This window comes from Rhamphochromis longiceps, linkage group LG23 (genome assembly GCF_057381845.1).
Source record: "Rhamphochromis longiceps isolate RC_006_pf linkage group LG23, R_longiceps_female_GT1.1, whole genome shotgun sequence".
NCBI classification, from domain to species: domain Eukaryota; kingdom Metazoa; phylum Chordata; class Actinopteri; order Cichliformes; family Cichlidae; genus Rhamphochromis; species Rhamphochromis longiceps.
Window position 1 is genome coordinate 366096 of NC_140578.1, and position 24242 is coordinate 390337.

Below are 24242 nucleotides of genomic sequence, written 5' to 3' on the forward strand. Positions count from 1 at the left end.
TCTCTTACCTGTTACAGTGTCTCTAATTTGCAGAACTGGTCCTATTCTTAGCACCTCTTGTTTTTTGTTTTTGGTGAGTGAGATCTTATGGATCTCTGCCACCCCCTTGCTGTAAGAATGTGTTAAAGGAAATCTCAGTAATGACTAGTTTCAGAAACGTCTTTTTTAATTATGTACATTTTATTATATTTGACATAAAAAAACAAAAAACTAATATCTTTTGCATATATTTTTAAGCAAAAACAGAGAAAACATCCAGAAACATTACATTTGAGCAAGGGATACAAAACCTAATGCATGTGTATGCATCATTCTTACTTCTTATTCTTTCTTCATCTTATCGCTCCACTGCTCACAAATCATTTAAGATGAATTATTACAGCTTTAAGGATGTTGTGATAAGTTGTATGATTGCTTCTGGCCTATTTGCCATCCTGGTGATCTTTCGGATGATTAAACTCTGATCTCTAGCAGCACCTCAGAAAATTCAAAGTCCTCGGGTCTCTGCCTCTCGCAGAGGCCGTAGGATGACTTCCCTCTTGTAGGAGAAGCGGGTGAGTTTCACTTTGTGGTACAACCTCTCACTGCGCTGGAGTAGGTGATAAAGTGAAATGGTGAACTTAGCCAGAGCCAATGTGCAGATAATCTCTACCACCAGAATAACAATGTAAACCTTCAGATGAGTTTTGCACTGCTGAACTTTTGTGCTGTCTTGAGGAACAAAGTAAGCTTGCTGCTGCTCTGAGGTTGTCACGTTCAGACAGGAGAAGATCACTGGAGTGGGTGGAGGAGATGTAGTTGTTGTAGTAGTTGTGGTTGTACTTGTTGTTGGGGTGGTTGTGGGTGTAGATGTTGTTGTGGGTGCAGTCGTGGTCAGAGTAGTGGTGGTTGCAATTGTAGTCGGGGTGGTTGTGGTTGCAGTTGTGGTTGGGGTGGTTGTAGTTGTTGTGGTAGTCGTGGGTGCAGTTGTTACTGGGGTGGTTGTGGGTGTAGTTGTCGTAGTCAGGGATGTAGTGGTGGTTGTGGGTGTGGTTGTGGTTGGGGTGGTTGTAGGTGTAGTTGTGGTTGGGGTGGTCGTGGCTGTAGTTGTTGTCATGGGTGTAGTTGTGGTTGGGGTGGTTGTGGGTGTAGTTGTGGTGGTCGTGGGTGTAGTTGTGGTTGGGGTGGTCGTGGGTGTAGTTGTTGTCATGGGTGTAGTTGTGGTTGGGGTGGTCGTGGGTGTAGTTGTTGTCGTGGGTGTAGTTGTGGGTGTAGTTGTTGTGGTGGTCGTGGGTGGAAGTGTTGTTGTGGGTGTAGTTGTGGGTGTAGTTGTTGTGGTAGTCGTGGGTGGAAGTGTTGTCGTGGGTGTAGTTGTTGTCATGGGTGTAGTTGTGGTTGGGGTGGTCGTGGGTGTAGTTGTTGTCGTGGGTGTAGTTGTGGTTGGGGTGGTCGTGGGTGTAGTTGTTGTCGTGGGTGTAGTTGTGGTTGGGGTGGTCGTGGGTGTAGTTGTTGTCATGGGTGTAGTTGTGGTTGGGGTGGTCGTGGGTGTAGTTGTGGGTGTAGTTGTGGTTGGGGTGGTCGTGGGTGTAGTTGTTGTCATGGGTGTAGTTGTGGTTGGGGTGGTCGTGGGTGTAGTTGTGGGTGTAGTTGTGGTTGGGGTGGTCGTGGGTGTAGTTGTTGTCATGGGTGTAGTTGTGGTTGGGGTGGTCGTGGGTGTAGTTGTGGGTGTAGTTGTTGTGGTAGTCGTGGGTGGAAGTGTTGTCGTGGGTGTAGTTGTGGGTGTAGTTGTTGTGGTAGTCGTGGGTGGAAGTGCTGGGCAAATCAGCTGATCCTGTGTTAATGAGGGCATTTTCGTCCCTTTCAAATCTTCGGGACACTCACAGAGTGGAGGAGACGTGAGCTTTGCAGCATTTCCGGTCACCCAGCTGTGGAAGGCTTTCAGGTTACAGTCGCAGAGCCACGGGTTGTTACTGAGGTCAAGCTTCCTGAGCTTTCCTAATGGGTCAAAAATATCTCCAGGAAGCGTCTGGAGGTTGTTGTGAGCAAGCTTGAGAGTGGCTAGTGATTGTAGCTTTTCAAACAGATCTTCATCCAGTGACTCTATCATGTTGTTCTGTAGATTCAGTTCTGTGAGCTTTTCTGGGCCTTCAAAGTATTCAGGGGACAAGGTGACGAATTTATTCTTCGACAGGTCCAGCTTCCTGATTTTCTTCAGAGGGCCAAAAACTCCTTTAGGGAGACTGGAGAGATTGTTTTGCTGGAGGCTTAATTCGGTCAATTTGGGCATTTCTCCAAACAGCACTGGTGGCAAACTTTTCAGCCTGTTGTTCTTCAGGGTGAGTGTTTTAAGCTGAGGGAAGCCAACAAAATACCCCTCAGGAAAAGTAGTTAGAAGATTATTGTCCAGCAACAGTTTAGTCAGTTTGTTTTTATGAGGGAACAGATTGGGAGGCAATTCTTCTATCTGGTTTCCATGCAAGCTGATTTCCTTTAAGTTTGGTAAATTCTGAAACAAGTCTTCAGGAATGGTGGTCAGCTGATTCTCATAAAGTCGGAATGCCTCCAGCTTGTTTAGGTTGGAGAACCAGTGAGTTGACACAGCAGAGAGATTGTTTTTACCCAAATGGAGCATTAAAAGGTTGTCAAGACCGTCAAATGTCTCATCTTCAATCAACTTAATCTCATTCAAATTCAACAGGAGGTGTCTTAGTTTTTTAAGGCCTTCAAACAAACCTTTATCAAGTCTTTGAAGCTTGTTAGATTTGAGTACGAGTTCCTCCATGTTGCTGAGGTCGTTAAAGACTCCTACTGGGAGTGACGTTAATTTGCTGCCAGAGACCTCAATATTTTTCAGGTTTTTCAGTCCCTCGAACGCTCCCAGCTCGATGGATGATATGTTACTGTTTATGAACTCCACCTTTTCAAGCTGTGGGTTTTCAGCAAAGGCTCCTTTTGGTATTGTTGTAATATGGCTAACCAAAAAAAAGACTTCTGTCACTTTGGGTCTGAGAGAGCGTGGGATTTCTGTAGCTGAGCTAAAAACTGCCTGGTTCTCTTTGGGGCAGTCAGTCGCCTTTTCACATGGTTGGGTTTCAGCCAGTGAAAAGTCAGGCATGAAAAGTAGAAAGAAAACGATGATCTCGCCTCTGGACATTTTTATTCACTAGAAAAAGAAAAAAATATTTTTACCCTCATACAAAATTTTCAAGAATTACATTTTGGTTTGTAATTTAGCATGATTTGTTTTTAATGCATCAAATTCAGACCTGCAATTTCTCTGGAAAATCTTTTTTTTTTAAACCTAGTCAAATATCAAAGAAAAGGGTACCTACCAGGTTATTTCTTTTGGAGGATGAAGCTCCAGCAAAAACGAGACACATGCGAGTTAGGTAATTATTACTGAGGCTCCAACAGGCTGTAAGTCTGTTGCATCTGAGGCGTGGCGCAGCACACTTCTGCAGCCCGAGATAAGAGCAAGGCATCAGTTTTTTAGTTACTGCACACGTCTACAGAGTGCATTCAAGATTGTGGATTTTTTCTTAACGTCATACATAGCTGTGTGATTAATGTTTAACACATGCTTAACACAATATTTCAGGCCAGTTAAAACGCACATGTGTTTGTTATTTTGGTTTTTTACTTCCTCACTGGAACAGCACGAAAAAATGCACAACATCATTTTTGATGAATTTGTTGCTTCCAGTTTGTAATCATAGGCAAGCTTCAGGTGGAACTTTTGGATTCCAGCTAAAGTATTTCAGACTTTATCGTGACTGTTTTCCATTAGATGGCAGTGTAATGGAAGGTACTGTGGATGTAGAATGGATTTTACCAAGAGGATAGTAGATGTAACTGGGTGTTTAACCCAGGGTATTGTGTTTTGGACTTCTTAGTTTAATTTGTTTTCCATCTCTTACATTACCTGGTTGGTTTTTATCGTCTGAGTCTCCCTCTGTTCTTTGCTGTGTCTTCCCTCATAGCAGCGTGTCTCCCTGACACGCTGTTTGTTTGCTGTTTGTTTGCTGTTTGCTGCTATAACTACACGTTTCTTGTTCAGCTATTTATTTATGAGTGACTTATGTATGTATGTATATATATATATGTATATATTGTACTATTCTTAGTTAGTGTATTGTCTGTCTTGTCTTAATGTTGGCTTATAATGGAGCACTGTAACAAAAATAATTTCCCCCAGGGATCAATAAAGTATTCTGATTCTGATTCTGACACGTGTTGTCCTTATATACCTGTACTCTGATTTCCAGTTCTTGCCCTGGAGAAGTTTTTGCTCTTTTGTTATTTCTGTGGATAGTCAGCATTACAGTTAGATTTTAAGTTTACTTATTGTTTTCTAAGTCCTCTGTTTGGGTCCACATCCTGCCTCCCACACAGCCGGACCTTGACAATGGTACTCATGCTGACACTCTGTACTTGGCTATTATGTATGGATTTATGTGATTGAAGCGTGAGGCTTGCCTTGTTTCTTTTAATTTTACCATATTAAAATAAATGAATTAAAAAAAATTAGTGGGCGGCACGGTGGCACGGTGGTTAGCACTGTTGCCGCACAGCAAGAAGGTCCTGAGTTCAATTCCAGCATCAGGCCGGGGTCTTTCTGTGTGGAGTTTGCATGTTCTCTCCGTGTTTGCGTGGGTTCCCTCCGGGTACTCCGGCTTCCTCCCACCGTCCAAAGACATGCAGCTTGTGGGGGTAGGTTAATTGGATGATCCCAATTGCCACTAGGTGTGAATGTGAGTGTGAATGGTTGTCTGTCCCTGTGTGTTAGCCCTGCGACAGACTGGCGACCTGTCCAGGGTGTACCCCGCCTCTTGCCCTATGACAGCTGGGATAGGCTCCAGCGCCCCCCACGACCCTGAAAAAGGATAAGCGGAAGTGAATGGATGGATGGAAAAAAAATTAGTACTCCTGGGTTGTTGTTTTTGTTACGTTTTATTAAATGTACAACCCACTATGTCAGTGTCATGCTGAAAACTTTCACGTGTTTAAAATCATTTTCACAAGAATTCAAATATGAAACAATGTATATATTTATATAAATAATGTCAGACTTGTCAAACCTAGTATGAATGGTGAAGCTCAGTAAATAAGAGAGCGTGCACATGCTCTCACTAGAAGTGTTGCATTTATTCAGGCTATTGAAGCGTGATGTATAGTATAGTAGAAGAAGAAGAAAGTGTACTTTATTGGTCCCCGTGGGGAAAATCCCTCTCTGCATTTAACCCATTCACTCAGTGAAGCAGTGGGCAGCCACTGGGGACCCGGGGAGCAGTGTGTAGGGACGGTACCTTGCTCAGGGGTACCTCAGGGTAGCTGTTCAGGGGAATTGAACCCCCGACCTTCCGATCATGGGGCCACCACTCTACCTACTGAGCTATCCCTGCCCCTAGTGAACTCCATATTACATCTTTTGTATGTATATTGTAACGCTTTTGCAAAGAAGTTCAACTATTTGCTAAATGTTGGGTTGTTAGCACAAAATCAGCCGTCAAGCTGCAACAATTGTTAATGAAAAACAGTCGTTGGGTGGTTAACTCAACAGGCGAAGCATGTTTCAGTTTACATTCACAAATATGTCCAGGTTGGCCAAAAGTTGTTAAGGCATTTGTTGTTACAGTTAGTATTTAAGATGGCATCTCTTTCCTCAAAGATGCACAGTCAGGAAGACACACTGAGGGGTAAATCTGATGAATAAAACTAAAAGGTAATGAACTCTCTGGTGCCTTTCAGGCTCAATTACCAACTCTCCAAAGTCGCCCTCTAAAAGTTCTTCGTGTGCTTTGTTTGAATTGCAGTCTACAGCACAGAGTTCGTACTCCTGCGGCCTATATTCCCCGTGCCACTCTTATTTCTCCTCCAGCAAATACAGCTGATAATTACAGTGCTGATGATGACAGTGCACACCACTGCGATGACAATTAGGGTGATTGAAATATCACGAGAAATGCTTCCAGTATTCCCTTGTCCACTCCTGGTTACCTTTTCATACTCTGAGGTGGGGGTCGTCTTGACAGCTGGTGAGGGAGTGCTTCTTTTGGCTGGAGGTGTATGTGGCCTCCTCCTCTTCTCTGTTGAGGTCAGCACGGGCTCCTGAGTAGAGCTGAGAGATACCAAGTTCTCATCTGCCAGCAAAGCAATCATCTCGCCATTCAGACTGGAAGGAGCGTCACAGACCACAAGGCTTTGGTTGGTCTTTGATGGGTGCTGCTTCAACCAGTCCCTAAGTGGCAGAATATCCTTGTCACACCTCCAGGGATTTTGCTGGAGGAGTACTTCCTCTGATGCAGTAAGGGCATCTAAACTCTCCTGTGGTAGGTTAGGGAGGGAATTGTTTCGCAGGTCTATCTGTCCCAGGTGGGTCAGACCCTGGAGGAAACCACGTGGGAGGGATTTGATGAAGTTGTTTTCCAGAGAAATGTTGACCAGTCTTGGTAGCACCTGGAAAGTCCCAGCTTGCAGGGTCGTGATCAGATTGGTGTGCAGGGATACCTCTCCCAGCTGTTCCAATCCTCTAAATGCACTGGTGGATACATAACTAATCCGGTTACGACTGAGGACCAGGAGGCGTAACTGAGTCAGGTTCCTGAACGTGTCATTTTCCACACGACTCAGCTTGTTGTCATACAGCCACAGCTCCTTAAGGGCCGTGGGCCCAAACACCCTTGGCCCCAGAGTCTCCAGCTGGTTTTCATACAGGGAGATCTGGGAAAGATTTGGCACGTTTAGGAAGATCCCTTCTGGGAGAGATGTGATCTTGTTGTTGGAGAGAAACAGCTTCTGGAGTTTTGGAGTCTTGGAGAACAGGTCACGGTGGAGGTGAGTGATTTGGTTGTCTTGTAGTGACAGCTCTCCCAGGTTTACAAGGTCATCCAAAGTACCAACTTGAAGCTCCTGTAGCATGTTTCTATTAAGGCGTAAAGTTATGATCTGAGAAAGACCCTTAAAGGTTTCTCTAGATAGCTGGCTGACTTTGTTACCAGAAAGGGAAAGGTAGCTCAACTGTTTCAGTGGATGAAAAGTTTCCACAGGTACTGCAGTGAAAAGATTCCTACTAAGGTCAAGTCTTCTAAGCTCGGTCAACAGGGAAAACCACTGAGGCCGAAGTACTAAGAGGTTGTTGATGCTTAGTGTCAAAGCCTCAAGTTTCTGCAGATTTTTCAACAAGGCTTCTGGCAGATCCTGCAGTTGGGTACCAGTTAATGTTAAGGACCCGATATGTGGTGTTGAATTAAACGTGCCAGGGCGCACTTCCCTCAAAGGAGATTCTTTAATTAGCAACAAATCCAACGAATTCGTCATGTGTTCTGGCTCCAGAGAGTTAAAACTGCATTTTGAAAAATAGAGTTTGGTGGCAGATGACGGCAGCGGCATGGGGAAGTTTGACAGGCCAACGCATTGGACTGTGCTTCCTCTACATTGGCATCCATCCGGACACGCCCAGACAACACTGAGGGCCATGAGAAGTAGGAGTACAGGAAGTGTCGTTGGCAGCTCCATTATTGCCCTAAAATAGAAGAAACATATGTTGATTGGTTACATGCCAAAGTCACTAAACAAATCAGTGTGAGCCATGTTTGTTGCCATATTTAAGAAAAAGAAGTCTGGATACATTAAGATTGTGTACAACCTGTGGGGATTTTGCTTTATGTGGAAGGCCAGCAAGCGCTCATTAAACAAACGCTGTTATTTTTGCTTACAAAAGTAACTGAACTGCTCCACTTTGGATATTCATGAGGGAAAATGGACATTGTTGCATTTCTGGTGTGTTAACGCCACTGGACCTACTCTGAAATTTGATTTATTATTGCAAAACCTTTTTGCTTACAGGGCAGTAAAGAAAAGGATTTATTTATCTCCTCTCCATGTCAGATTGGGATTCTCTGCTCCCAGAACCATCACAATGATAGGAAAGTTCTACTGAATGCAGCTCTAATTAGTAACAGTGTCTTCATGGTGTAGCCTCTGAGTTTGTGTTTCGTCCAGGAAGCCGACATTTGCATAAATGAATCCAATGTTGCCCGTAGCTAGGAGCACTGCCCACCAACAGAACTGACTGCTAAATGCTTGGCAGGCCTCTGGCAGCAAAACCGTGTATGCAGCATTTGTGTTAAGCAGTAATTTTGAACCACTCATGCCTGAATAATTTGTTTTGCAAAATTTTTTGAAAGTGAACACTGAATATTTGTTAGCAAATGAAATTCAGTGTTTTGTCTGCTTCTCAGCATGCCAGACTGCCTGCACAAGTTTGGAAGCTGAGCCGTTCTCACTGTTTGTAGAGGCACAGACGGCTCCTGGAACAAAACCTTGCCAGCATCATGACCTGCTTCTCCACACAAATTCACCAAATTCACAGTCCTGCAACTGAGGGCTGGCAAGCCTGAGTTGCTTCTCAGTAGATGAGATGTATTAGTTTGCAACAAGAGTGTCTTTCAGGAAGGAACTTTGTAAAGACAAAATAAAATATCCTTCAAACGAACTCAAAGGCATCAGATTTCTTAACTTCCTTCTTTTCTTTTTTTTTCATCAAAAGCAAGAGGTCATAAAATCCATGCTGGTCCGTCCCAGCTGCTCACATTTTAACACATTTTTTCTGTTTTCATTAAAAGGTTGGAGAGGTGGTACTAGATTCCTGCTGTGAGGGTGAAGTCATTGTTTCCACTGCTATTACAATTTTATAACGTTTACATGATTTCTAGCCATACTAACATAATACCTCATTTAATTCCTCATAATTCTTATTTCTTTTAACTTTCCTATAAGAGACACCGAACAGTTTCATGATTATTTCCTTTTTCTTTCCTGCTGTGAATGTGGCCGGTCAGAGTTCAGACTTTAGTCATAGACGGGTTTCTAATTACCGAACTACTGAAAAATAAAATTTAGGTATCCGTGGAATACCCTTCCTTTTGTTATATGGGATCATTTTCGCCGTATTAAAAAGCGGAGGAGCCAGCAGGAGGGAGAAGAAAAGGTAAATTAACACCTAAACTATGTGTCATCTCTGGCAGACTTTATCCTCTCAGTCCAACCCAAACCCACTGTCATTTCGTCACTGGGACAGCCTGAAATGATCTGTGTTGTAATATAATGGTTAAACCATTTCCAGTTCACCAGTAATTCCTTAGATGTTTTTCTCCCTTCGATAATTAAAGGCTCAGAACATTATGTTCTGTGAAAAGAGCGTAGGAGCAGAGCTGCAGAAGGCCATGCATGTTTTATTTAGCATGTTTTGATGAACACCGTAGCTGACATGACATAAAAAATACACTTTGTCATGTAATTCAAAACGTAACTCTTATAATAATGACATATTAAAAAGCTAATTGTTTTACACATGAAAACACATGACTATACAACGTATTATAAATGTAATATTTAAAAAATAACAAGAAGAAAAACTAACATTATATCTTATTCCACATTACTGTCACCGACTTCTTTATCTTGTTTGTTTCCTGTTACATTTACCTCAGAAATATACTGGACACATCTTAAGTCTTAAGTAAATAAAAGTTTTAAAAAAAGAAAAAGTCAAATAAAGGAACAAAGTAGGCCAGCGTGCTGTTTTGCTGAGCTTACCTCTCGTGCTGCGATCCCTGAACAGAGACAGTGAGTCGGTGTGGAGTTCTTTTATGTGCGTCCTCCCTTCCTCCTCAGTTTTACTAATCCTCTGAAAGTTTCCAGCACTGCCTGAACTTTCACACCATCACATTTTCCTGCTCTTCGTCATCAGTCAAATTTTATAAGTCAGCTTTTTTTCTCTCTGTCTCACACAAGAAATGTGTAGATCCTGTTTCTGAGCTTCCTGGCCGTCCCCCGGCCCCCTCGGTGTCTCACACACACACTCACCCTTTTTTTCTAAATGTGGTGGAGGGGGATCAGACCAGCAGAAGCCCCACCCTCTGGTACCAGCCTGGGACTGAACTGATTTTGTGTTTATGTGGGTATTTGGTCTCTGTTTCATCTTAGCAAAGACACTTTTTTTTAATGCCTCAAGCTTCTTTATTTAATGGACAAGGAAAGATGTATATGTGTGCTAGAGGTTACAGGAAGGGTGACAAGTGACTCTGGACAGAACAATGGAGATTGTTTTGTGTTTTTAGTTTGTGGCAATGTTGTTTGTGTGTCTGCTTGGGTGTGCAAAGTATGGTCTGCACATATCTTTGGAGTAACATTCATGGTATGCTTGTAAATGGATGGGTTTGGTTTCCCAAATCCACTTTTAGGGACAGACTGTAACACAATCCACCCACAAACACACTGAATGAGCGTTCACTCTCTCTGCTGTAACAAAAATGATACATTTTCTATTCATTTTCTTATTATTTTCATATCATAATGAAAGTCTTGTGCGGGTAAGTTCAGGAACAACTTTTAGCATTTAGTACATCTGGATAGAATTAAGCAACGAAGCTTTCCTTGCCTCTACAGCTTTTGCTCGTGTTGTGTGCATATTTCTCATGTGAGCCAAACACGCTATTACAAAACAGAGTGGAACGGTTTCTTTGATATCACAAACAGTAAAGGGAATTATTATGTGATTAAGCTTTAGTGCTAAATTTGTCTTGTTTTCTGGTTTTTAGGTGAAAAAGATGGCTCTGATCTGCCAGTGATATGCAGCTTTTAGCTTTTAAACTCTATCACACAGGAAACTACTGGAAACAGATAATGAGGGTGGAGCTCATCTAAAGGCAGATGTTGCTGCAGTGCACAAAACTGTCCTAAACACTTTTATTGCAATATTGAAACATAAATAATTGTGTTTTATAACTGATTTGATTTACATGCCTCCGACATGAGAGCTATTGTATGTTTTTAGTTTTGCATATTTTACTATAAAGCAAATCTATCCCACATTCTGTGTACAATAGCTTCTAAATTAGTATCCCAAAAGACTGCATGACAAGATAGCATTTTCTGTTCTTCTGTTCAAGGTGCTTTCTATTGTAAGGTAAAGACCCTGCAATAATAGAAAAATCCCATCAAATAGATGCAACTCTGCGAGAAAGTACTTGCAAAGAAAAAGAGGAAGATTGACAGGAAGAAACCTCTGGGACAGACAGGCTTAAACCCAGAGTTTAATAACCAATAACTAATGATTAAATGCAAAATGGTCTGAGTTTATTATCCTGTTAATTCTACAGTTTTCAGTAAAAGAGTTCAGGATAAAAAGAATTTCCTGCTGGAAACGCATGGCATATGTTTATTATTGACATTTGATTAGTACTAGTATTAGTATTAGGTGCACTTCACAGGTATGGGCGTGGCTGCCTAGTAGCCAGTGGCATGTCTGATTCCACTTACACTCACCTCGTTTCTCCTCTCTATTCCTCACTGGATTGTTGAACTAAAATTGTCATGTTGTAGTGAGACTGGACTCTCCTGATAGGTGAAGCATGTTTTCTTGTTCCTGAGTAAGATTACCCACTCACCGTGTTTTTGCACGTGCCTGTCTTACCTGTGGACAAAGCTGCCTGATCCACTCGCGTCCACAAAGAAACACTTATCTGGATTCAAGCCTGTGAAAGCTGGGGACACGTACCTGCACACCAGTTTGTGGAGAAACAGTAAATTCCTTCCCCCATGAGAGCCTGTGAGAACAAACAGGAAAACCAGCGCGCTCAGCTTCAATCCAGACAAACCAGCTTAATGGTGCTGAACCATAGAAATGTCAACTTATGAGTGAGGACCGGTATACAATATTTAATGTTACGGAGCAGTTAGAAAAGCTTCAGCACTTGCCTTTCCTCAGCATTCAATTCAATTCAAGTTATTTATACAGCCTCAAATCGCCTCAAGGTGCTTTATTTTGTAAGGAAATCCTACAATAATACATACAGAGAAAAACCCAACAATCATACGACTGCCTATGAGCAAGCACTGTGGTGACAGTGGGAAGGAAAAACTCCCTTTTAACAGGAAGAAACCTCCGGCAGGGGTGGAGCCATCTGCTGTGACTGGTTGGGGTGAGAGCATTTAAAGAAATGCTTTAAATGCACTATTACAAACTTACACATGTAACTGTGAGTGCTGAAGTTCTCAGTCATAAAATCAACTGACCAGAACATGCAATCTGTGACAACTGAAAACACTTAGCTGTGAGTTACAGAGCCATGTGAAGATACCAAGCTTTGAAATCCTTTCACAGATTTACAGACTGATCAAATGTTCACCTTATTATTTCAGTGAACTTCAGTGAACACATAATATATAAAAAAGAAGCCGGATTGAGCAGGGTTACAGTTATAGCTGCTCTTCTTTGTGATGTAACGAGTGCATGTTCTTTACGGAGGATTTAGAAAGGAATATTAGGATATGTACATTCAGTATGACTCAACTTACAGCCTGTTTTTTTCAAATTTTATTTGTCACGTACACAGTCATACACAGTACGATATGTAGTGAAATGCTTGGACAACTGCTCGTGACCTAAAGAAAACAAAAAAGGAAAGGCTATGAATAAGATAGGAAATAAATATGAAAAATTAAAAAGGGTAAATTTAACTAGGAAGGAATAAAATATAAATTAAGGTTAAAAATGAAATAACTGTACAACACAAATTAGAATGAAGGGTAAATTTAACTGGGAAAGAATAAGATAAAATCTATAAATTAAAGTTGAAAATAAAATAACTGTACAACAAAATACACAATATAGAACTATATAAGAATGTATGAAGAAATATAAATAAATATATACACAATAACAGCAGCTGTACAAGTATTAACCGGAAATGAAGAATATAGTGACCAGTGTTGTGCAAAAACAATGTCCAGAAAGTCCAGTGTGTGTGTAAGAACCATATGTGTGGGTCAGTACTGTGTGGTGGTGTGATTGAGAGACTTGGAGGGCAGTTGGAAGTCTCTCAAGCGTCTGAGGTGGTAGAGACGCTGTCGGGCCTTTTTCACCACAGTGTTGATGTGACAGGACCATGACAGGTCCTGCGTGATGTGAACTCCGAGGTATTTGAAGCTGTCCACTCTCTCCACTGGGCACTCGTTGATGACGGGGGTCTGGTAGTTCCTCTCCTGCTTAGTGCTGAAGTCCACTATCAGCTCCTTTGTCTTACTGACGTTTAGAAGGAGGTTGTTCCTCTGGCACCAGTTCTCCAGATTCCTATTTTTTAAATAAACAGCTTATTATTGGGCTTAAGATAAGATAAGATAAGATAGAACTTTATTAATCCCTCGGGTGGGTTCCTCTGGGAAATTCGACTTCCAAAAAAAGCACAGCAACGACCGAAGTTACAGTTACAGAATATTATATATATATACACACACACACACACACACACACACACACACACACACACACACACATATATAAATACAGAGACAAATATAAATAAAATATACAAAGGGGATAAATAGAATAAATAGGAATAAAAAATAAAAATACAAGTGAATTGCACATTTCAAGTATTGAGTCTATTGCACTGTTGACTATTTACAAAAAGTATTGCACAAGGTATTGTACAGTAAGGTGCAGAGGCACTACAGCTTAGTTGTTCCCCCCTCCTTTGTCCTCCTGTTTCCCCTCCCTCTCCCCTCCAGAGAGGAGTTAAACAGTCTGATGGCGTGTGGGACAAAGGAGTTTTTAAGTCTGTTAGTTCTTGTCTTGGGGAGAAGCAACCTGTCACTGAACAGACTCTTCTGGTTGTTTATGGCCGTGTGCAGAGGATGCCCAGCATTGTCCATAATGTCCATCAGCTTAATCAAGAGCATTAAAATTCCACCCTGCAGCCAAGACTCTGGGAATTCCACATTTGCTCATGTTTTGGGAAATCCCTCCCAGCTGGCATTACGGTCAAAGTTAGAAGGTTAACATAGACAAATGAAAGATTCCTCCCAGAGCTATGAATCAACAGGTTTTTGTTTCTCTTCCTAAAGTCTTGTTTTCCACATTGGTCCAATATTTCTTGTGCCCCTGCAGTTTTCCTCTCCCCACGCTGACCCTGTGTATGTGCCCACTGTTGTGTGAGCTCAGCCTGCTGGAAAGTCCTAATCACCTGTTGTCATAGCAATGAACTTGGGCACTGCTCACCAATTCATCCTCTTTTGTTTGCTGCTTGGTTTAGCGTCCAATCACCTCTCGTGGAATTTGTGGCATCTGCCGTCATTTTTAGGGTTTAAAAGACTTGAAAAATTATTGTGACTCAGGCAAATATGGCCCCTTGTTTAGTCTCTACAGAACAATGTGTAATGTCCAACTGTGAGGACAAGCTGCTCACAAATGAAACTTTAAATGTACGAACTTCACCTTTAGTTATTTCCTTTCTCATGAAAAACATTTGTGTCAAAACTTCGGTAGAATTAAAGAGCGGCTTTGTAATGAAACATGTTGCACAGTTATTAAAAAGGGAACTGGGCTGGATGTACGTTCACATTTTTGAGGTTATGACAGAGGCTTGTGAAATTACAGGGGCGTCATTTCATAAATGGATTCGTCATCTCAAAAGCTAAACATACTGACCTCGTGACATCATGGATAGATGTGTTTCCTGTTTTGAACGTTGTTACAAAGATTAGGGCATAATCTTCCTGTGAAGATGTGTAATTCCTTCTGGGAAAGCACATTTCTGTAACATTCCTGAAAAGGAAGTCAAATCCAGATAAGGAATAATGGTTGTTTACAGCAGCTGTTCGAATAACAGGTGCTGTGGGATTAAACAAGATACTCCAAAATCTTGACCACGATCTGCTCAATCGGTCAAATATTTAGCAGTTTGATCACAGAAGTGGACAGGTTTAAGATATAAAAAAAAAACCACTTTAATCATTCATTTTCATGGCATAAAATACAAATGATGACAGCATCACAGCTAACCCTAACCCAGCTTTTAAAAAAGGCCATTACATGAATGCCTTACAAAGAGAAATACACAACAGGCACTGGGTATATAAAGTGTAGCTCACAACAAATTCACAATAATAGAGATGTTGATCAAACAGATGACACACACAGCTTTAACATTTTGAAATAAACATCTGTAAATAGCACAAATATAAAAGTAGACACTGTCCAGTCGTGCGCTTTCGTCTTGCAGTTTCAAGTATCCACCACTGGAGGGAAACAAATCACCTGCAGCTTTAACACTGACGTGTGTTATCTATAAGCTGCTGAAGCACTGCAGTCTTGGCATAGTAGATAAAACGTACATTTATAAATACAGCAGGCATCAGTGTGTATGACTCGAGACATGGTGAAAGCAAAAGACCAGTGGAAGAAACCAGGTTTTCACTTTATATGCTTGAAAAACAAACAGTGGTCAACAACAGGTGGATTCTTCAGTGGCTCTCTCCGGCTTTAACAGAAACTGTATGACTATAGAATAAACAATGATATATGTATATAAGGCATTATACAATCCTCTCATTTTATCATTATTATCATAATTACACCACAATATTTTTTAAAGAGTTTGAATATGTGCATCATAGCATGAATCTTTTTACCAGTGTTGGGCACTTTTAATTTGAATAATTTGGACATGAACAGGCAGGACTTTAGCAGTCTGCATAGCTACCCAGTTTCAAAATAGACCTAAAATCTTCCCATTTGATTGATGAACATTCAAATATTTGCTCTGTATGCTGACTATTGACAGATATTAGTTTAGCTGTGATATAAAATTAAACACAATACCATCTGAATGTGCTTTTTTCTGAAAAACCCCACAGGGTTCAATTCCATCATATTTCAAAGTCTGATTTTCCTGAGGAAATGTGTTCAGAGAAAACAAACACAGTAATTGTCAGCTGCTAGAAGAGGATCGTTTATCTAGTTGTGCACCAGCCCGATAAGCCAGCGCTACGCCTCATGACGAGCACACTCAGCCTTTAGCTTATACGTGGCCTTGTGGAGGCGATACATGCCATACATGGTAGCAAGAATAAGCGACAACCCTGTAGCTAGAAGAAGGATGTGAGAGAACATGAGGAACCCAGCCAAAGCCGTGTTTGAGGGCAGAAACCACACATACACCCAGCCTTTCTGATGGTTATGGTGGACAAACTCAGGCCCCGGTTCTATCACCAATATGCCATAAAAAGGAGGTGACATGTTCTGAGCAAATTTACCAATAAGTTCAGTGGAAAGTGATGCTGAGAGTGTTGTATCATCTGATGTGGTTGCTTTTACAGTCTGAGTGGTTATTTTGTCAGGGACTTTTTGGGTAGCTCCTTGAGTGGTTTGGATCGCCGCTTCCTTGGATCGAGTAGCCGTTGTGGGGGGTGTGGTTATGGAAGTTAAAGCTGATGTTTGTCCAGAGGTTGACAACATGTGGAGTGGTTGTGTTGGTGACCGGTTCAAATCTTGTAGAGGAAAACTCTTGGCTGTTGTAGCACTGCAAAAGCTGAACTCTTCATCATGCAGCGAGCCAACGGTATGCAGCAGCTGGTAGATTGGAGTGTGACACATCACGTCATCTCTGTCCCAAAGCACATGCTCATTGTGTCTCATCCATCTTGCAATGCCTCTGATAGCACAATTACAATCCCAGGGGTTTCCACTCAGAGTCAGATTCATCAAAGCTGGAAGAGACACGAAAATATCTCCTGGAAGACTGCTAAGGTTGTTATTGTTCAATAAAATTTCAAGAATCTCTCCAAGACCCTTAAAGATATCTTCTGGTAGGCCATACAACTTATTGTCATTGAGGTGAAGTTTCTTCAGGGTGGTTAGTTTGGAGAATAGCTGGGGATGAAGATAATGGAGGTTGTTGGATTTTAGCGAGAGCTTCTGAAGGTTTGGAAGACAGCAGAAAACATCTGGTGGAAGGTCCCTCAGATTGTCATTTAAATGGAAGTTCAGCATAAGCAGCCCAGACATGTTAGCGAACAAATTTCCAGGAACCGTGATGAGGTTGGTGGCATATAGATAGAACTCTGTCATGTCGGGCATGTGACCCATCAGCTCATCTGGTAGAGATAATAGTGGATTCTTGTAAATGGTGAGTTTGACCAACTTTGGCATGTGGTAGAAGCTCTTTTCTGGGATGGCCTGAAGTTGGTTGGAGGATAAGGTCAGGTTTTTCAGGTTCCCCAGAGGCCAGAAGACTTTAGGTGGAAGGCTGGCAATCTGGTTTTGATGGAGTTTTAGCTCCACGAGGTTGATGAGTTTGTCAAAGATGCCAGCTTCTAGAAATTCTAGTTCATTGTAATAGAGTATAAGCTGCTGAAGTTTAGTCAAGGAGTGAAAGATGGTAGGAGGAAGCTTCTTTATGAAGTTCCTTCCAAGATTCAGAAAGGTGAGGTTGGTCAGTCCTTCAAATAGGTCTGGATCAAGACTCCTGAGTTTGTTGCGGCTTAGGTCCAGATCCTGCAACCCACCCAGTCCTTCAAACATGTCTGGATGAATGTTCTCAAACTGGTTCCCATCTAGATGCAGCTGCTCAAGAGCAGCAAGTGGACTGAACACTCGAGGAGGAAGGGTCGACAGATCGTTAGATGACAGCTTGACAGACTTGAGCTGGGGAGCTATGAGGAAAGCCTGAGGATGGACGGTGTGTAGATGACTCTTTATGAGACTGAAACGCAGCAGGAGGTCCAGATTTGCTAAACTTCGCTCATTTAGGACATTCATGTTTGTAACACTGAGCTGCAGCAGGTATGTGTGGAGAGGCAGAGGCGGTATATCAGTGATGGTGGAGCCAGTACACATGGCAGCGCCTTGAGGGTTGCATCGGCAACTGCTGGGGCAAGAACTGCTGTGGGTAAAGTCTGGAATCATAAAGAGCAAGGGCATCATCCACGTGGTGCCTGGGAAGTAAAAATAAAGCCAATGAGAGTCCACATTTTTCTTTATTTCGATTTTAATAACTCATTTTAGTCATTTTATCTGTATAAAAGAAAACTTCACCTCCTGAAGTCTGAGCCATTATAGCGTTTTGAACATGGAGCATTTATTGAACCTTCTGATATTTCAATTAAATGTTTATTTTCATATATATTTTTGCAATTTATTGCTTAAAATAAATTGTGCACTTGGGTTTTTCAGGGAGAAAAAACTGATGACTGAAGTCTCAAAAGCTTTCATGTATCAAATATGAGGCATTAAAGGCTTAAACGGAGTTAATGATGTAGTAACACAGTAATAATAGCAATCATAATGAAAATATTTTTAAAAAATTAAATTATGTTATTTCATAGATACATTTCAAAAGCATTGAACGTGGGGCGGAAAACCAACATAAGCATTTGACTAACCTCTGAAGTAAAGATCCATCACGGATTGTTTGCTCCCGTGCTGCCTGCTGCTCCTCTCTCTACTGCTGTGTTTAGAAGATGCGCACTCTCTGTCTGTCACGCTATCCAGCCCCTGCTTCACCAAGACGTCTGCCCCAGAGACATTATCTCATCCTTCATGCTGCTCAGGCCTTGAGATTAATTCTAGAGTTCAGGCTAGCAAGAAAACGTCAGCATTATGATTTTTGATTTATTTAAAAGTTGGACTCACTTTTCTGGATACTTTAATGCTACAAATTAATGTAAAACTGATGTCATCTTAGTCTTCAGAGCATTTCATGCACTTTGTTCAGTTTGACTTTCCCAATGTGCAACATTTGGTTGGCTATTTGTAAATTCATGTTTTCTATGATATTTTCCGTTTGAAACCTGCCATCACAAATGTTGACTGACACAGAGGGTGCTGTTTCATTTCCTGTGTATGCAGCTCATGGGCTGGACAGAAACAGATAACGGCCATATCTGCAGCAGGAAAGTTTGGCCGTTTTGTGCATGTACTGTATTGTTACTAAACTAATAAAAGCGAGTAAAGCATACTTGTGTTCACATTGGTAGATTAGTGGGTGAACTCTAATTGTGTTTTAATAATAATAATAATAATAACTTTATTTATAAAGTGCTTTCAAAAAAGTGCTGAACATCTCAAGTACAAGCATTTTCAGGTTTGAGCTCATAGACTCTGTCCTTCTGTACAACATTTCTGTAAAGTGTGAGGTTAACAGTCAAAATCACAGAGAGGGAAAATTGTGCAATGAGAGACTTTACCTTGGGACAGATGTTTTGTTCTGGCAGTCAATCAATCAATACTTTATTTATATAGCACATTTAAAGACCGGAGGTACATCAAAGTGCTTCTCAGTAATAAAATATGAAACAAAATTAATTGCATATGGGTACGATAGTAGAGTATAAATAAATTCCCAGATAAAACAAAGCACTAATTAGCCCGGGAGTACTATGTTAAAACAAATATTTCACACTTAGTGTAAAAGTTCGGTAAAATCAACACAGAAATATCAACTGCAAAAACCCAGTAAAACAATAGGTTAAAATTACATACAAAATGTAATAAAAGTACAAAGTGTACAGCCGACAAATCACTAACTGAAAATGCAAGATCAAATAAATAAGTTTTCAATCGTGTTTTAAAAGATTGAATAGATTCCGGCGCGCGAATATCAGCTGGAAGATTGTTCCAGAGGTTCGGTGCAGCAGGCAAAGGCACGATCACCTCTGGTTTTCTGAGACCGAGGTTGCACCAAGGTCATTTGACTCCATGATAGAAGTGCCTTCAGGATACAGGCTGAGAAGTTCAGTTAAATAGCAAGGCGCAACATTACTTACGATTTTCCCTTACTGTACAGTATAAAGCGCCTTGAGGCGACTGTTGTTGTGATTTGGCGCTATATAAATAAAATTGAATTGAATGTAAGCAATAAAATCTTAAAATCAATCCGATATTTGATGCACAGTAAATTTCCCAGTGTTAAATCAGCAGTGTTAAAGTGTATTTACTCTAATAGAGTCATTATAACATCAGCTGGAGCAAAACGCCCCCAGTGTGGAGTTACTGTAGAAAGCTCCTGCCACCACATTTTCTTCAGGTCACTTACAGGGTAAGTTGTTCATATTCACTTATTAAACCAACAATTTGACATTTTAAACAGCATGTTAAAATAAGGTTACATTCCTTTTGTTACGGTTTGGAGGAGGACTCAAGCGCAGGACTCTGGTTCTGATGCTCACGAGAAGGGTTTATTTACAAGTCACCAGGTGTAGAGAATGTGCGGGGTTGGGGTGTTATATACAGCTGAGTGGGGGGAGAAGGGGTCTCCAGGGAAGTCCAGGGGAAAGCACGCGCTAGTGATGGCCTGCTTGAAGCTGACGCTCCGGTGCGTGTGTCACAAAAAGCTTGATTCGTTTGGCCAGAGTCACGTGATCAGTGACGTCCGAAGCTTCATTTAGAACATAACCGCTTCGGTGTCTGATTCCCTGGTTTATAAGGAAGTGATTTATGGAGTGTTTTGATGGTGACAGATAGCGAACCACTGATATTTCTACTGAGAGATTTGGAGCCAGTGAGGAATAGAGGAGGTTCTGTTGTGTGGGAGTATTTTGAGTTGATTTTGGTCGATCGGGTGGGTTTTCCAGCTTTGTGTTCTGGCTGTTTGTTTTGTTTTGTGCGTGTTTATTTTATCTGAAAACGGGAAAAACTTAAAATGTCAAAAATCTGATTTTCATAATATAAATATCATTAAATAACTTTAGAAAAACTTCCATTTGACTCTTTACATGTAATGTTGTAAAAATATATATTTTATTGTTTAATTCATCTGAAAATGTTAGTCTGCAAAATGTGCAGCAATTTAATTTATTTATTCTCTTTAGCTGATAGTTTGTGGGGCCCAGGTAGACTGTATAACTGCATCTCTACCAGTTTCTCTGCACTCCAGCCTCCTCTGTGCCATATGAAGGGATTTTCCTTAATGCAGGAGAAATGATCTCCACGAAAATGAACAGGTTTGGCCATCGCACACTAGAACAAATTCTCTTCTTAAATAAAAATGAAAAAGGGCTACTTTAAATGCATCATGTTTTTAATTTGCAAGTTCATAAGCATTTTCCTTTTCCAGTTCACAATCAATTCTACCCCCAGGTCAAAAATATGCATAGGAAAATGTCCCTAATATAATATTATTTATAAATATGCCTGTCCGGCGATTAATTGCATAAGTACAAGGAGGCAGGACCTCACAGCAGAAACATACTCCATAATGTGTTGTACATTATTATATGTATATTACATGTAGCGTGGTACTTTTCAATTATTGTATTTACCAACATCAAGAAGTCACAAGCAAAGAAAGACCACACCATGGTGCATATTTAAACAAGGAAAGTTTACTGGTCAAAATTATGTATTAAAGAAATAAACAACATTTTTTTCACCCCCAAAAATACACGTTCAAAGCAACACAGCGGTGGCCCAATATCAGACAAAATTCCACTCTGTAGAGTGGGCAATCATAATGAAGCAGTTGGTTTATTTTGTGGATTCAAGCTGCTCTTCATATTTTTGGCCACCAGATGTCACCAGAGAGGACTGTGTTGAAAAGCTTCGAGTAATGAACCGTTTTTCAATTCAAGCTTCAGAAAGCTTCATTTGGCCATCACTAGCACGCGTTCTTCAGAATATCCACTCACACGATCACAGGCTCACACTCCGACACTGCCACACGGGAATCACACGGGGGAAAATCCAGGAAGCTCTGTAGACAGGGTTAAGAACGACGCACAAAGGAAAACACTCTTAACTAAACTTGCTGTAGCTTGACTTCACTAACGCGTAGTCGACAACGATCCAGCGACGAACAGCAGTCACCTCCTGGCTTAAATGCTGCTCTATGGGCTCAAAATGTGGTCATAAATATTTTGTACTTGTAAAAAAGATTTGTGATTTATTTATTTATTTATTTATTAACTGTATATTTGATGATGTTGGTGTTTGGCTTGATTGTCAGCACAGAGAGGGAGAGAGAGAGAGAGAGAGAGGGAGAGAGAGAGGAACAGAGAGAGAGAGAGAGAGAGAGAGGAACAGAGAGAGAGGAACACACAGAGAGAGAGAGAGAGAGAGAGAGAGAGGAACAGAGAGAGAGAGAGAGGAACACAGAGAGAGAGAGAGAGAGAGGAACAGAGAGAGAGAGAGGAACAGAGAGAGAGAGAGAGAGAGAGAGAGGAACAGAGAGAGAGAGAGAGGGAGAGAGAGAGAGAGGAACAGAGAGAGAGAGAGAGAGAGAGAGAGGAACAGAGAGAGAGAGAGAGGGAGAGAGAGAGAGGAACAGAGAGAGAGAGAGAGGGAGAGAGAGGAACAGAGAGAGAGAGAGAGGGAGAGAGAGAGAGGAACAGAGAGAGAGAGAGAGGGAGAGAGAGGAACAGAGAGAGAGAGAGAGGGAGAGAGAGAGAGAGGAACAGAGAGAGAGAGAGAGAGAGAGAGAGGAACAGAGAGAGAGAGAGAGAGAGAGAGAGAGAGAGGAACAGAGAGAGAGAGAGAGAGAGAGAGGAACAGAGAGAGAGAGAGGGAGAGAGAGAGAGGAACAGAGAGAGAGAGAGAGGGAGAGAGAGAGAGAGGAACAGAGAGAGAGAGAGAGAGAGAGAGTGTTACGTCTGGTTCAGTTTGGGTAAGAAGGAAAAACAGCCGAGTCCGTGTAGGTGACAAACATAGTGATTTTATTACATGCTTCTAAGACAGAAGCATGGGAAGACAAGCGTACAGCCACAGATCTCCAAAGAGTGGACCGTTCCCCATCCTTATATAACCCATGATGACATCACACAGTTAGACCTTACTGGAAATGATAACAGTCTCCCCATAGTCCAAAGTTCTCCTTATACAAACATCAGATGATACTTTAGAGAAAAACAAGTGTGTGACATGTCATGTTGTGCAGTTCTGTGAGCCTGTGTGTCCAACTAGAGAATGTCCTGACATGACCTCCCTGTGTAAATAAGGGTGAACGTGCGTGTTTACATAACTCCCTATGTGCATGTTCTGATGTAGGCCTGCAAATGAATTAGAACAAGGTCCTGTTGGACCCTCCAGTTATGGACGGTGAATACAATGCTGTGGATACCATTTGAGACTTGATTACAATGATGATAACCTGCATACATTAATCTTTACTCAGATTACCATAGATATAAAACAAAGATTATACTGTCATCAGATTCCACAATGGTAAATGATTAATGATTGATACTTCTAATTATAACTGTGATCATAAGAATACAAAATAAAATATCTCCTGGTCACAAGAGAGAGAGAGAGGGAGAGAGGGAGAGAGAGAGAGAGAGGAACACACAGAGAGAGAGAGAGGAACAGAGAGAGAGAGAGAGAGAGAGAGAGGAACAGAGAGAGAGAGAGAGAGGGAGAGAGAGAGAGGAACACACAGAGAGAGAGAGAGGAACAGAGAGAGAGAGAGAGAGAGAGAGAGGAACAGAGAGAGAGAGAGAAAGGAACAGAGAGAGAGAGAGAGAGAGAGAGGGAGAGAGAGAGAGAGAGGAGAGAGAGAGAGAGAGAGAGAGAGAGAGAGAGAGAGAGAGAGAGAGAGAGAGAGAGAGGAACACACAGAGAGAGAGAGAGAGAGAGAGGAACACACAGAGAGAGAGAGAGAGAGAGAGAGAGAGAGAGAGGAACACACAGAGAGAGAGAGAGAGAGAGAGGAACACACAGAGAGAGAGAGAGAGAGAGAGAGAGAGAGGAACAGAGAGAGAGAGAGAGAGAGAGAGAGAGAGAGAGAGAGGAACACACAGAGAGAGAGAGAGGGAGAGAGAGAGAGGAACACACAGAGAGAGAGAGAGAGAGAGAGAGAGAGAGAGAGAGAGGAACAGAGAGAGAGAGAGAGGAACAGAGAGAGAGAGAGAGAGGAGACAGAGAGAGAGAGAGAGAGAGAGAGGCGAGAGAGAGAGAGAGAGAGAGAGAGAGAGAGAGAGAGAGAGGGAGAGAGAGAGAGAGAGAGAGAGAGAGAGAGAGAGAGAGAGAGGAGAGAGAGAGAGAGAGAGAGAGAGAGGGAGAGAGAGAGAGAGAGAGAGAGAGAGAGAGAGAGAGGAACACACAGAGAGAGAGAGAGAGAGAGAGGAACACACAGAGAGAGAGAGAGAGAGAGAGAGAGAGAGAGAGGAACACACAGAGAGAGAGAGAGAGAGAGAGGAACACACAGAGAGAGAGAGAGAGAGAGAGAGAGAGAGAGAGGACAGAGAGAGAGAGAGAGAGAGAGAGAGAGAGAGAGAGAGGAACACACAGAGAGAGAGAGGGAGAGAGAGAGAGGAACACACAGAGAGAGAGAGAGAGAGAGAGAGAGAGAGAGAGAGAGGAACAGAGAGAGAGAGAGAGAACCAAGAGAGAGAGAGAGAGGAACAGAGAGAGAGAGAGAGAGAGAGAGAACAGAGAGAGAGAGAGAGGAACAGAGAGAGAGAGAGAGAGAGAGAGAGAGAGAGAGAGA

The 24242-nt window shown here is 41.8% G+C and overlaps 3 protein-coding genes across 3 annotated transcripts; all 3 read right to left on the reverse strand.

Moving 5' to 3' along the window:
* Positions 1–329: 329 nt before the first annotated feature.
* LOC146640853 (uncharacterized) lies at positions 330–3597 on the reverse strand. Its single transcript, XM_085398333.1, has 2 exons — positions 3312–3597; positions 330–3142 (listed from the first exon to the last, which is right to left on the reverse strand). The coding sequence occupies exon 2, from the start codon at positions 3131–3133 to the stop codon at positions 488–490; it is 2646 nt and encodes an 881-aa protein (XP_085254459.1). The 5' UTR covers positions 3134–3142; positions 3312–3597; the 3' UTR covers positions 330–487.
* A 2051-nt stretch (positions 3598–5648) lies between these two features.
* On the reverse strand, positions 5649–9820 carry lrrc15 (leucine rich repeat containing 15). Its single transcript, XM_085399038.1, has 2 exons — positions 9577–9820; positions 5649–7501 (listed from the first exon to the last, which is right to left on the reverse strand). Exon 2 carries the CDS (start codon positions 7492–7494, stop codon positions 5794–5796), a length of 1701 nt encoding a protein of 566 aa, XP_085255164.1. The 5' UTR covers positions 7495–7501; positions 9577–9820; the 3' UTR covers positions 5649–5793.
* A 4953-nt stretch (positions 9821–14773) lies between these two features.
* Positions 14774–18325, reverse strand: LOC146640855 (uncharacterized). Its single transcript, XM_085399037.1, has 2 exons — positions 18205–18325; positions 14774–17757 (listed from the first exon to the last, which is right to left on the reverse strand). Exons 1-2 carry the CDS (start codon positions 18221–18223, stop codon positions 15809–15811), a joined length of 1968 nt encoding a protein of 655 aa, XP_085255163.1. The 5' UTR covers positions 18224–18325; the 3' UTR covers positions 14774–15808.
* Positions 18326–24242: the final 5917 nt, after the last annotated feature.

What these genes read in the sequence shown, in the direction of transcription:
- LOC146640853 (XM_085398333.1), bottom strand. Translation starts at nt 3,133, where the DNA reads ATGTCCAGAGGCGAGATCATCGTTTTCTTTCTACTTTTCATGCCTGAC.
- lrrc15 (XM_085399038.1), bottom strand. Translation starts at nt 7,494, where the DNA reads ATGGAGCTGCCAACGACACTTCCTGTACTCCTACTTCTCATGGCCCTC.